Source organism: Parasteatoda tepidariorum, chromosome 8 (genome assembly GCF_982258835.1).
Source record: "Parasteatoda tepidariorum strain Cologne lab strain chromosome 8, Ptep-v5.0, whole genome shotgun sequence".
NCBI lineage: Eukaryota > Metazoa > Arthropoda > Arachnida > Araneae > Theridiidae > Parasteatoda > Parasteatoda tepidariorum.
The window spans coordinates 64,894,169-64,909,483 of NC_141762.1; the positions used below are offsets into that span (position 1 = coordinate 64,894,169).

The 15,315-nt window shown below is 28.0% G+C and overlaps 1 protein-coding gene across 2 annotated transcripts in view; it reads left to right on the forward strand.

Moving 5' to 3' along the window:
* Positions 1-847: 847 nt before the first annotated feature.
* LOC107436168 (glutamate receptor ionotropic, kainate 2) overlaps positions 848-15,315 on the forward strand; it is a 34,602-nt gene continuing 20,134 nt past the window's right edge. The window contains exons 1-2 of one of the 2 annotated variants that reach the window (XM_043040311.3): positions 848-1,169; positions 12,732-12,887. In XM_043040311.3, coding sequence (XP_042896245.2) covers positions 1,091-1,169; positions 12,732-12,887 — 235 coding nt within the window. In that variant the 5' untranslated portion in view covers positions 848-1,090. Of the gene's footprint in view, positions 1,170-11,082; positions 11,292-12,731; positions 12,888-15,315 lie in introns of those variants that run through there. The other variant, XM_043040312.3, reaches the window with a different exon arrangement.

The window sequence follows — 15,315 nt, forward strand, 5'->3', positions numbered from 1 at the left end:
ATGTGACGATAGTTCCTTCGCCACTCTGACGAATTCTTTGCTCGGAGCTCATCCCAGGAAACGGTTTTGTCAAAAACGAAGAAAGTTTAGTGATAATCATTTTTTAATGTGTTCGTTTAACCACATTCAATCCGTAATCGTTTCTTTACCAGATCAGAAAAAAATGTAATAAAAATCTTGAGGAAAACCCATAGTTGCGTATAAAAAGTTTGAAATTATATTTTTATTCTGTTCATTCTCCTGAATACGTAGAAATCAAACACGGCAAGATATCAAACTGTATAATACGCACTGGTATTTGAGATTTATCTGCAATTTAAAGTCTTAAAAGTAAATGCAGATAAATTCAACACCATTTGCTTTTAAACATATTTTTTTATAAAATATTTTACAGAAAGTATCGAATTCAGGAAGTAATACGACAACTTGCATGAAATGCTACAGAATCTATAACAAATAACGTTATAGTTTACGAAATATGCAACAATTCGTGTCCTATTTTTTCATTTTACAAAATATTTCTGCACAGTGATATGTAACCTAAAATGTGTCAAATAATTATGAAATAAACAATTAACTTTATATGATATCCGAATATAATTATTTTTACAGCTATTTCACAGAATTTTATATGCTAATTTCTAGGAGTACATTTTCTTTTCTTTTTTTCAAATCTGTGAACAAAGAAACAAAAAGAGTAGTTGGCATTGTTTCACACATTAGAAACGATCATTTAACTGGCAGGTGATACGTTCGCAACACGAAAATTTTTTTCACGCAAAGCCCTTAGCTCCTCAATTTAGCCGAGGAAGAAAATGATAAAAAACAGCCATCATCAGAAGATTTCGAGTTCGTAAAAAGAAAGAAAGGACCAAGTTTCTGGAAGAAGTTCCAGAGTGTGCTTATGTTTTCCTCCCACTATTCTACGTCAATTCGAACGAAAATGTTCTTGTCGTCTGGATGAAGTGTCCACATTCAGATACCATCTCTTCTTCTTCACATACCTTAAAATATCTTCTGCCAATCACTCTGGCTTAGTTTAGGTTGTAGTTTAGTTTTGAATGATTCTAAATTCTTTTACATAAAAGTAATGAAAATTTATTACTGTTTCTTCATTTTTGTAATTGGATTTAGAAATGTGCATAATTTACCTGCTCGGATTCATGTCGGTAAGTGAATTTGAAAGATATTTCATGCAAGTTTAACTCCAATGTGTAAAATATGGTAAATTTCATTCAAATTTTAAAAAAAAAATTTTAGCTTAAGAATCGAATACATTTTTCTAGTAAAAATAAAATTTTACGATGACGTAGAAAATAAAACAGTCCCAATAGTTCAAAAAATATTGAAAATTTAATGGAAAATCTAGTAAGAAAAACTCTTTGATTTTTATGTTACATACTTTGATTATGTTACATACGTTTCTTAAGTTATGAATTTCTTTTAGAATGCATTTTTTTTAGAAAATTATAGTAATGACGATTATTAATTAATCATGTACACTATTTTAAATTTATGAAGAGCTTAATAGATAAACATTTAAAAGGATTTGAAATGAATAAATAAGCTCAATTCTTTCTGTAAAAGAAGATTTCATGGCTTTTTGTAAAAAACAAGATGATAATATAAATTAGCATGGAACGTTAAGTAAAGATCAAAGCACGTAAAAAAGTTTTAAGGGTAACTCTAGGAACATAAGGAAAATAAAGTGTAGATCTAGGAACGAAATTTACAAGAAATTCTGATAAAACAATTCAAGTAAGAAAGGATATAGGGATGAAGTTTTAGTTGTAATTCCTGCATAGTTTACGCGCGTTACTTTACTTTCCACTTAACACTCAGCATATTGTTTATTAACTTGATTTCTTAAAAATCATCAGAAATAAAAAAGGATGCTTATTTCAATGATCCTTAAACAGTTCAAAATTCTCAACTGATTCACATACAATTGTTGCACAGACTCAGAAAAATTGATTCGATGTTGAGAGATGCCAAATTGCTCCAGAATAAGATGCTAAATTACACCATGTTTCCGTACAGGTTGATGCATACTAGCGTGTACTCAAGTTTTAAAAAAAAGATCAATTTGCTATATAATATGTTAAAATAGCACAATATTAAAATTATAACGAGAAGAATCACCCCGACAACAACAAAAAATAAACGAAAACTTTAAATCAATTTTTACAACGACATTTTTCTATTTTTTTTTCATAAATTTTTTTTTTATGTTGAATTTATTTGATAGTTTACAATGTTCTGTCACAGATTATAAACTAGTTTTTTTTATTGAAAAAAATGTTATGGGTGAAAAAGGTCAAACCTTCTCATTTAAGATTGTTTGATTCTCTATAAGAGAGGTTGTTTCAGCAGGAATGAAACATATACAGTTGTAATTTAATGCCCACAGAAATGTTAAAATAATATTTATATTTAAAAAAAATCTGATGCTTAGTTATAAATGGAAAAAGTTATAGTAGTAACTGAAGATCTATTTGCGTTCTTGTTTATTTCTTGTTACCCTTTTTAGACGGATAAAATAATCTCTGATAAAATTACTTATGGTAATGACATTTCTTGTAAAAAAAACAATAACATAAATCTAGTAGTAAAAACTTAAATATACGGTGTTTAAACCATTCATTCTTTTATTTTTCATGTCGTTACAGTTTACGTAACAGTTACGTTCATGTTGTAACAGTTTATGGGAAGTTTGAATTTCAAAATTATGGTTTTCATTACTATACATTTAGTGAAAAATACAAAACTGAAAGGAAAATCAAACGGAATAAATGGATTTTATGCCGTGCTCTAAGGTACATTACACCGAATTTTACCGCAATTAACCAATTTTAATCACATAATGTAAAACCATATTTTATTGTTAATTTTACTGAAATAAAAATGCGCAAAAAGTACTTAGAAATTTGCTACAAACTTTTTATGTTTTCTAGATATTCAAATCGGACTTTTTACATAAGTTACCAAATAAGATTCGAATCAATATTATGGAAGGAAATTTTAAAATGTTTTCCATGAATGCACAGTATGAAAGCATGCTTGTGCTATTACATACATCTTGCTCAAGTTTTGAAATATTTTTATTATTATTATTGCTGTTATATTAAAATTGTAATATTATTATTGTTTGATTTTATTGAATATTTCTGCAGTTATAGTAAGAAAACGTAAGTAAAAAAAAATGTTTTTTTAAAATAAAAATGTACTTACCTCTATGAAGTAAGGTTTACGAATTTTTATGCATTTATTTCATAAGATCATCAACGTAATTGACATGAATTACAATCTTATCGCAGTATTTTTTGGCATAGGATGTTCAAAAACACGTTTTTCCATTCGTAATTTATTACTGGTCCCTCATACCTCTAAAAGCTTCGAACTGATATGTATGAGAAATAGCATGAGTTAAACACTTGCAAAGTTTTAAAATAGTTTTCTAAGTATTTATTGAGAAATAGGAAGAGCTGAAATAGTATAGAAGTGTTTCTATTATTTTGGCACAACCATGTACATTATAGATATTAAAAACTCCCGTCAAAAACATTGATTTAATATATTGCTTCGTAAATATCCATTTTATGAAAAAAAAAAAAAATTAAAAAATCATAAATTGAAGCACCCAAAAACACAAAAATCAATAGGTATACAGGTTTTTAATTTACTATTCTAAGTGCAGTAAGCGAAATAAAAAAACGGACCAACCTGAATAACTTTTGATCGGACCTTTACGCTTTAGGACTCAATCTTAATGGTTCAAGGGGTGATCTCAAATATGCTAATTAGTTTTTGCAAACGATATTTTAAATTAGGAAATCAGACACAAGAACTTACCTTCTTTCAATACCTTTTTTTGTGGATGGATTTGGATTTCTGATCCTAAATATATAGGTAGTAGTCGCAATCTGGGAAATATGGTGGTAATAGTTTTGTCAGGAGAGCGGTTCAAAGTCTGAACCTTTTAACGTTAATTTTATTTTTTGCTTATTTCGTCATATGTCGATAATTTTTTAAGCAAAATTTTTTTTTATATGTTATAAAATTGGTTTATCTTAATTAGAATAAAATTAAAAGAATTACAAAATTTGTTTATCGAAAGATAATTCCATGTAAGAAATAGCTTTTCGTAAATATTTATTATTTTTTATTATTGTATTTAATAATAGTCAGAAAAAATTTGAAATGTAAGTTAAATTATTTTTTACATCATTTTAAAGATTGCAATTTCGTGACAAAATGCAAAATTTGATAGAAATCTGTCGAATAGTTCCCGCGGATTTGAATTTAAAAAAGTGTCGTACTTTTAAAAGTTGTTTCTTCATTTTGCGCTCTGTACATAAATAATATATATATATATATATATATATATATATATATATATATTATATTTTTTTTGTAAATTTATTAATGTCAGCTGGGACAGAAGAGAAGCACCTACAACAAAAAAGTCATTTTTTCGGTTTAAAAAAAAGAAAAACAACATTACATGCTTTTTCTCTTGATTTCATTCGAAAATGACTAACAGACAAAAAAAACATAAGGGTTCGCTTGAAACCATGCTGAAATCTGTTGGTTCATCAGTAAAATGAATGTTTAAACACGAAAAAGATAGCGTTGGTCAAAAGACTAATGTGGTCAAATGCATCATGTTTCGCCTAAATGCACATATTAAAATTCATATTAAAATTTAAATTGTATTAAAATTAAAAAACGCGCTTTTATTCAAATAATGATTTTTTAACTTCTAATCAAATATGTTCTTCTGAATTGGAATAAATTTTGAAATATTCTGCTAAAATAAGAAATAAAATGTCTGTAAACTGCAAAAAGATTTGAATAAGTGATAAAAATCTACTTACTTGTCTTTTCTCGGTAAATTATAATCTCATATTTTGAATATATTTTATTAAATACTGTTGAAGTGGAACAATTGTAAAGAATTTTAATAAAAATCCTCCTCAAGTAACTTAATTTTTGAACAATTATAATAAATTCATATTAAATTTTTTTTAACCTAACTATTACTGTAACTAGTTATTTCTTTCAGTTAATTTTCTAGTAAACTATTTTATTTCTTTCAGTTAATTTTCAAAATTATTTTTAAATAATTGACCTGAAATCTAATTTTTTGTCTCGTGAACGTCTGCATGCTTAGTTGAAAATACTTCATTATGATTTAAAAGATCTAAATGAATGTTATTTGATAATAAGAGAAAAAAAAGTATACTATAGAGAAAATATCATTTTAAGAAAATTTCAGTTAAAATTTACAAAAATGCTTTTCAACTTGGCATTTTCAACCAAATGTGCATTATATCGATGGACTTTTTAGATATTATCATAGATTGAATAAATAACACTAAATATATGATATACAATATAGTAAGGATGAGAAAAACGTAGGAAGCATCAAATTATTCAGACATCAGAAGTTTTTATTTTTCCAACTGTTGAAAAAATAAAAATTTAATAGCTTGTTATCCATCAATTGTACACAAAATTTAAAAATTTATTATTCCAGTTTATTTTTTCCAACAACTGCGCACAAAACCTTCTTCCCATGAAAGAATTAGCAATGTTTCATTACATAAACAGATAAAAATGTTACACAATAAAAATCTTTCCCATTAACTGATTTTGGGATCCAAAAAGCCCAAAATAATTTGTTATATCTTCGCAAGTATGCTTCAAAACAAAGAGATTTAGTGAAATAATTAAAAAGAGCAACGTATAAATTTTGAACACTTTTTTGATCAAATTAGTGCATAAACGAAGTAAAATTTTAATTCCTAAAATGTAACAAAATTATTTGAATTCAAGAAATAGTTAAAATTTTTCTTTAAATTAAATATTTAGAGTTCAAATAAAATAATGATTAACTATTTTAATTAGTTCAATTAACGAATGTTATGGTAAACAAAGATTGTAATATATATAGTTTAACGAAAAAAGAAAGCTTTTTTTATAGGCGTGTGTTATATTTGTTGCTCAATGATTAACATAATGATGCTAAGAGGGCTTTATTAAGTTGAAAGTGCTATGTCATGCTGAGCAATGAGGTATATATTTAGTTTAGGGCTAATGATGGTTATCGATAGTTATTTTACTTTAAATCGACATGTTTCAACAAAAAAAAGGCTAATTACAAACGTCTGTTTTAAGATAACAAACTTTGGATTTTCTTGATTAGCTTGATCTTTTTAACAATATTATTGGCTGTTAAGCTGCAGAAAAATGCATCCACCATCAATGTGTTATAATAATAAAATATTTTATTTTGTGTTAAAGTTTTCTATAAACGAAATTTAACAAAAAGAAGTTAAATACTTTATTAACTTTTCGCACCAAATAAGGATACTCTGTAATCTACTATCATAAAATACTTGTAATGTATCAATGCGACATATCAATCTATATTAAACGCTCTTCTGCGCGATTTTAAGTTAATCAGTTGCTTCTCTGAATTAATTCAATCGACATTTTGTAAGGAAATAACCTTTGCCACTTAAAAATATGTTTCTAAAATGCCTAATAAGAAATTTTTTCAAACTCTAAGCTGCAAAATCTCTTTCATCATTGGAATATCATTATGTATTTAAAGATAGCCAAACTGAGTTTTGTATGAATTAGTTTCAAGTTATGCAAGAATAAAAACAGTAACGTTTTATGAAAATTTCGGATGATATGGTTAACACAGGAATATTTTAGAAAGATGCGTATTGATGGATGAGAAAATGCTATCAAATCCTAAACCAAAGATAGGAGTGGTAGGCTGGATGCTTAATGTTTCAAACGCTGAAAAGAGCCCAAGTAATTAAGTGGATAAAGCTTCTCCTGAATAGGTTTTAAGTAAATTTCTACAATGTGAAATGTGTTTTCCTTTGATTGCAAAATCTCCTTCATCATTGGAATATCATTGTGTATTTAAGGATAGCTAAACTGAGTTTTGTATGAATTAGTTTCAAGTTATGCAAGGATAAAAACAGTAACGTTTAATGAAAATTTCGAATGACATGGTTACGGCGAGCACATTTTAAAGAGATAAGTATTGATGAATGAGAAAATGCTATTAAATCCTAAACCAAAGATAGGAGTGGTAGGTTGAATGTTTGATGTTTCAAACGTTGTAAAGAGCCCAGGTAATTAAGTTGATAAGAGCATAATGTGTGGACATGTGCTGGAAGTCACGACAATAAATGTATTTTTTGCTCTCCTGGGTGTTTGGTGGAAGGAAAAAAGATGAAATCTTCGAATGACATGATTAAATCAAGCAAATTTTTGAACGACTCGTTAAAGCGCATCTTCATGGATAAGAAGATGGATAGGAGTGGTAGGATAGATGCTTACTTTTTCAAACGGTGTAAAGAGCCCAAGTAAATACGTTGACAAAGCTTCTCTGAATAAGTGCTGTATGAACAAATCCGATTTCTTTGGAATGTAAGCGTTCTTCGGTATTTCGTTACTTGCAATTTTCATATTTATGTTTTTCTCTATAGTTGTGAAAATATTAATTGCAAAAAAATTATCCTGACAGAGGTGATTTTAATGATTAAGTTTTTCTTTAATTTCTAAAATTTCTTATATTTTTTTACATCTTATTGTTAGGGGATGTTTCTAAACATTGGCTTTCCTCCAACTTCTTACCTCTTCAAGTTTAAATTTATGTGTCTTATCTTACATCTCTAACGTTACTAAGTTTCTGAAAGGTTATCTTAATCTCATCACAAAGTTAGATTTAGATTTGATTAACCTTCAAGCAGCCATTCACCTTTGCATTTATATATTTAGCACCTTTAAATTGTCGATGTCATTGTGACAGCGGGAAAAAACAATTAAAGAAATTGTTTACTTCAGGTATAAATGTTACTTTTTTAGCTATCTACTCTCTTTTATCCATTATAACGTTAAAGCCTCTCGTTATGTTCCTTGCGGCTGTCGTATTTTTAGAAGGAAATAACAGTTTAATTTTGAACCTCAAAAAAGTAAAATGCTCTTTCCGTATTTGTAATGTAAATGAGCATTTGTTTCCGTAAATTCAGAAAAAAAGAGGTGTTACGAATATCATAAGTAAACTTTCTCTCTAAAGCAGAATTTATGATTGCAGAACAAAAATTTAGTTTTAAGTAAATTTCTATAATATGAAATGTATTTTTCTTTCGATGCAGTGAATAATATTTTAATTCAGATAAGCTTTATTCGATGTTTATTTTCGTTTTTTTTCTACTTGCAACACTTCTTGATGCACATTGCCGCTAAAAAAGAACAATATCTTATCAATTCTAATTGAAATAAAAAAAACATTACACTGTTAGAATTTTCCTCTTGAACTTAAGGTAAAATGACCGACAGCAGTGTGTCCATCCTATTAACCATAACATTTATGGATAGGAAAATTTTTTCACCTCTACGGTTTTGAAACCATTTACTACTGGTATGGCATAAAACCCGTGAATACAAAATTGTTGCGCATTTATGTGTGAGTTACAGTACCGTTATCTAATAGGGGTTACCGATTGAAGAGGCGGGGACACTGGCAACTCTTCACGTGTTTACGGAATGGAAGAAATATTGTTGTATCAACGCTGAGATTCGAACCCCAGTTCAGCCGGTCATGGGTGTGACCAATTAGCTCCCTCAACTTCAGTACGTACCCAGTTGCATGTAACAAAATGGCTTCATAAAGTGAACCTAGTTGGTGTGAATAGAATTCTGGCTGTTTTAAACTGTATAAGGTAAAAACAATCAAGAAACATTTTTTCTCACACTTTACAGTTTTAATATCACATTTCTGGTGGTTCTTTGACTGGTTTGGTTGAATATGGTAAAATAATAATTAAATAAATTGTTATTTAACCATTTTATCAAAATATTTCTTATATTATAGCTACTGAATGTCTTTCAAAGCATCTTGATAACTTTGTAAACTGTCAGCATCCTCTTCTCTTCTAAATTTCAAATATTATTACATCAGCCTTCTTCTTCTTGATAGAATTCATATTATTGAACTGAGTGACTCAAAATATGCAATTAAACAATATAATTTCGCCATTACATAAATTTCCTAAATTCACATAAATTTCTCTATTAATGTTCCAAAAAAATTAATAAACACTCTTGTAAAAAAAAAAAAAAGGATTTATTGCTCGAATTTGGGAAACCTACCATAGATTGCCGTTTTCCTAAATATTTTGTTTCCGCTCTAGACAACTGACTGATCATAGAAATTGAATTAATCTAATGTACTGAAAAATTTGCTAGAATTTTAAAATTTCCTGTTTTAGACAAAATTCTACTTATAAGAGCCCTGGTGGCTCAAGGCTCAGGGGATAGAGAGCTCCTAATGAGGTGACCCGCGTTCGAATCGCAGCAATAGCTGGTCGATGCGAACTCCGCCCTCGGCTTACACCGGCAACACTGCTGAAGTAAAATATCCTCAGTGCTTGACTGATCATAGGTTAAAGTTTGGCTAACTGTGAAAAGTTTTCGTTGTTTTCCTCTCCATGTAACGCAAATACTGGTTAGTTTCATTAAAAAGTCCACCGCGAAAGCAAAAAGTTTCTCCAATACTTAATTCAGGTGTTCCCTTGTCTTCTGGATCGCATTTAAACTTACAAGGCTACGGAGTTGAACTTTGGTAATTGTCGCTCAAAATTGAGTCTGTGGTTCAACGACGGTTATAAAATGTACAATAAAATAAGATTCTACTTATGCCCATATTAGACACAGTTTGTTGTCCATGATATTTTTAGAATAAAATTGCAGTTTACATTGAGATCTCAAAAATATAAAGTACACTATTCTGTATGCTCTGTTATCATTTATCTTATTTTTGCAAATGTTACGGAGAAATTAAGTTATAAAATTTGAATACAACAATCAATATTTCTCAATTCTTAATAACCGGTTAAAAGATTTGAACTAAAGATAATAATGTATAGTCCTTATTATTTATTATTTTTTTCAATAAAAAACCTTGAAATTATTGTCTAATGCATAAGTAGCTTGCGAATAATAAAATAACGTTTTAAATTTACTTTTTTTTTACCATTATCAAGTTTTCTTATCGGATATAAGTAATGAGTCAGTACAAATCAATAAAATGTGCAAACAAAAGCTGCGAATATGTATAGTATTTGATTTTAAACCAGTATATTTGTAATTTCTCCCCCCCCCCGGGTTTGCTTAGTTTTCTTTAAATACTAATAATAATTTACTAGTAATTATTAATTATCTAAACTGAGTCTTATCCACTTTTGCAACAATAATATTTAAAAAAGCAAAATTTCATGAAAATTGGAAAAATAGGTAATTTAATTAAAGCATTTTCCAATAATTAATGTTTAGGTTCCTTTCAATGGTTAGGTTAAGGAGTAAAGTACCCAACTTTTACCTTAACTTCTCAGTCTATTATTTCTCTCATAATCGTATAAACTTTTGCTTATCTCATTATGGAAATCAGGATCAATGATAAAAGATAAAATAATGATAAAACTTAAGAAAAAAAAATGCTATTCCATACCTTGACCAGGAATTATAATTTGACTTTAAAAATAATTTCATATTATAATGTCCATTTTGTTACAAAACAAAACCACTTCTTCAACCAATTGTAAAAAGTTTGAGAAATTTACGAGACCTAAAATTATCAACAAAACGAAATATTTTATAAGAAAAATGGGGGACAGCGAAAACGCATATAAATTTCTGTTATTCCTCGAATTCTCTATTACGTTTACCTTAAAAACACGCAAACTTTCTTGGAATTTATTACACATTATTGGAAGTGTTTTTTTTTCTTCCTGTTTATATTCTAGCCTTGACACCTTTCAACAGGCGAACAGCCTTAAAATTACCACTTCTGTCTGCCAAAAAGTTGTTTAGTTTAAAACGTGTAAAAAAGGGTGTTGTTTAGGAAATAACATAATTTACAGAACAGACTAAACTCCATTTATCTCGTTGCTTATCGTTGTTCTATTCATAGCGACAAGAAAGAAAATACGGACAGAACGGTGGGTACGGTTTCGTTGAATTTGGGGTACATCCAGGAAAAATGAGTGGAAAGTCATTTTGGGCATAAAAAAACAGAAGTGCCATATGAACAGATTCTTATTCATATGAAGTAACTACTCGTTGTTTTAATAACTAAAAAAATACTAAAACTCATATTTAATTATAAGATATGTGTCAAATTAAAAATACAGTATAGTCCTTAATAACAGAAGCTGGATTATTTATGTATTCTGGTTTATCCAGAGTTGTTACGTCAAAATTTGGTAAGTAGAATGTGCTTTAGTCAAAGCGCAGAAAATTCTATTTTACGATGTTTTTGAGTGAATTCTATCATAAAGTATTTCGTTTGCTTTACTCAAATCACACAAAATTCTATTTTACGATGTTTTTGAGTGAATTCTATCATAAAGTATTTTGTTTGCTTTACTCAAATCACAGAAAATTCTATTTTACGATGTTTTCGAGTGAATTCTATCATAAAATATTTTGTATTAGTCAAAGCACAGGAAATTCCATTTTAAAATATTTTCGAGTGAGTTCAATCATAAAGTAATTTGTTAGAAGGAATTTTATTTCAAGATAATGTTGATAAAATGAAATTTAATTTCACCGTATTTTGTTTCTGTTTTGTTGCCACTGTATTTTGTTTGTATATCCGAATGATTTCAATCCCTCGATATTCAGTTAGAGTAAGTTTCATTTCACGATATTTTATCAGAGGGAGTTTCATCGCACGACATTTAGTAAGAGTGGAATTTTGTACTTACTTATTTTGTCCATATGAGTTTATGTTCCATCATAGGATATTTTGTTAAACCGAGATTTTATCCCAATGTTAACAATGTCCACGTGACAGCATATTCCATGGAATTGCGTCAGAGAGAGGTTAATTCTTACTATATTTTGTAAGAGTGGGCTTATTTTCAATGATATTTTGTGCCGCCTTTTTTAACTAGGCATACCATGATCATTCTTTGATTTTTACAAATGCTTCAGTGACAATAATTCTTTGATTGTATTTATAAGATGTAATTAAAAAAACACAAGTTACAAAAGTATTTTAACTCGATAAAACAAAAACAGGTGACGATAGTTAAGCATTTCGCGTTTCACAAGTGCATAAAATCATAAATCCATCACAAATGCATAAAATTCTGCACCAATCAGAATGAGCCAATTTCTGAGTAGCTAATTATGATGAATTTTCAATTGCTAGTTATAGTATGATGACAATAAAAGTTTTCGTATTTTTTGACCGCAGCAAGAAAAAATTCATTTTCGAATCTAATGATGAATTCTATTAAATTGAATGATTCTGTAAAACGAAAATAAATCCCATTAAATCAATTTCATCTATTTAATCCCCCAAATAGGTTAAAAAGAATAGTGAATTAATGATTTCAGCAAAAAAAGAAAATTTGAAAAAGTACTAAGGTCAGTTATGTAAGTCTTGCATTGTATAAATCAATTTTTAAAATCATAATTTTTAAAGTCGAGTTATTAAAACCAAATATCCAAATAAATTAAAAATACTGTTCTTCTGACTTTTTAACTCTTTTAATTTTTGTTAAACTCCACTAGATTTTAATTTATCAAATTGAGACATTTTCAATAATTGTTATACATTTAGACAATATAATTTTCTTTCAAATTTGAATTCGTTTCTATTTATTCACTTTAATAATTGTATTATTTGTTTTTAGGCGGCTTATTTGAAAAGGATGAGGACGAAATTGAACTAGCATTTAGAATTGCAGTAGATAGAGTAAACACAGATGAAAATTTGCTTCCTAATTCCAGAATGGTGGCTCTGGTGGAAAAATTACATTCCGATAATAGTGTACTAACTTCGAAAACAAGTAAAATAAGACTTAAATAATTTTTCTTGAATCTACATCATTGTATGTTATATTTATGCTTATTGGAGATCTGAAAAGCATGGAAATGGTTAAATTACTCATTAGATCAAAACTTCATTAGAACACTCATGAGAATTATAAAAAAAGGCTTTATTTTATTATTTTAAAACATTTCTGGTAAAATTACCGTACTGTATAATAATATTTTTGGCAGAAAAAAAATAATTCCAGTTAATAAAATCAAAATATATAGTATTTAAACCATTTATTAAGGTAATTAATTATTCGTTTATATGATAATGGTTTACCGGAAATTCCGATTTTCAAAATCATAGCTCTTTTTACTATACATTTAGTAAAATATACAAAACTGGAAAGTAAATTTAACCGAATAAATGATTTCTATGCTATGTTTTAAGGCATCATGATAAAGTTTCAACATTTATCACACATTATTAAAACCTGTATTTTATTGCTAATATTACCAAAATCATTACCTAAGCGTTTCGGTTAAAATTACCAAAAGTTTCGATCTTTAAATAGAGTCAGAAACATGGTAAAATTTACATTCTTTTGGTAGTTTCTACCATATTTTTTCTCGTTATGTATTCGATGATAACAAACTCGTATTTTGGACCCTGGTTTGAGAGATAACTTCAATTAGGAACCCTCTTTTAATTAAAATATTTAATAATTTCTAACTTTAAAACCTTAAGTAAGAACCGTTTTTAGATAAACTTTTTTAATTAACTTGTTTCAACAAACTTCAAAATCATAAACAGAAACCCTTTAATCAAAAATTTGAATTCTGCAGAAAAAAAGGCATCGTATTTCGGTCAGCAAATGTTTTTCACTTTGGGTCACGGGTGGCGATGAAATCTTAAAAGAGGACTGAGAAATTTTTTTTTTTAAAATGATGATGCCTCAAATATTTACCGTCAAGTCAAAAAAAGTAAGAATAGAAGTGTGTAAAAAGCCTAATTAAAGATATCGAAATCAACCCCCTACCCATCTAGAGTTTTGAGCTGATTGATTGAGATATTTTACCGATTCCATACTTTTTAAACACCCTGTATATTCTCATATTCCTTTTAAAATGAAATAAAGAATACATTAATGTTTTCAAATTATTATTTGAGGATCCAGAACAGTTTATCTGTAAGATAGGACTGAAGGGCCTCTCATTTCATTAATTACGCTTGCTTTAAGTTATTTCAACAATTGCACTAATTTTTAAAACAAGTAATCCCCTTTCACTGTTACTGACTCTTATAGAAATTCATCAGATTTTGATAGTATTTTCTTTTAATTTATGAATCAATTTGCAGTCAATTAAGCATAATTGTTTCTTTAATTTTGACAAGAAGTCTAAAAATAAATATTAAGGGGAGTGATTATGAAACATCTTGATTATAATCATTCTGTATTGACTAAAAATACCGGTTGAAATGCTTAAACGTAAACAATTTTAGAGTGGCAGGGAAAGTTTTGAAACTGTATAGTAATATATATGAATAATTATAACTTTTAACAATAGCAATTGTAATATATTACAAGCTTAGCTTTGGTTCTGATATTTTTCACGAATACTTTTGAAATATTGAGGCACCTTTGACAGATTTAAAATAAAATATTTATAATGATTGTTCTGATAAGTTACGACACCAGGCAAAAAAAACGTATTTTCTCTAAATAAACATATCTTTGCTTCGGCGGATTTGGATTTCTGACCCTCAAAATATGGGGGCAGCTGCAACCTTGAAAATATTGTATAAATAATTTGGTCAAGAGAGCGATGCAAAGTTTGGCTCCCTTAATGTAAATTCTCTTTCATTGTCCATTTCGCCATGTCATGAGAATGTTCAGGATGGTAGTATTGAGGGGTGGAATGAGCAAATCAAAATAATTTTTGCCTATAATTATAAAATTCGTTTACTTAAAGAAAGATTCCATGGAAAAATTGCTAACATTTTAATTAAAATAATTAAAATTTTTATTTATTTTTTATTATTTAATTTCATAATGTGCGAAAGAGAATTTGAAATGCAAGCTAAACAAATTTTTACATCATTTTAACGAATGTAATTTCACAAGTCAAAATATAAAATTTGAATTAAATCGGTCAAATAGCTCCTTAGAAATGAAATTTTTTAGGACTCATTTAACAAAACAGAATTTATATAAGTTATGTCAATTTGAAGCATTTCTTCACAGTATATTTAAAGTGATCAACTACTAAGATTAGTGTTTTTTGCTAAGTAGAAAATGTTAGAAAAGAAAAGTTCTTAATGTCTGAAGGAGAAAAAAAAAGTTGTGTTGTTTTAAAATTAGCTTTTAACTCAACTGTCACCTTTAATAAATGTATATGCTGTGCGGGTGGTTCGTTTTTTTTTCCGTTTTCATTGAAATGCCATCCAGTTTAAAAAAT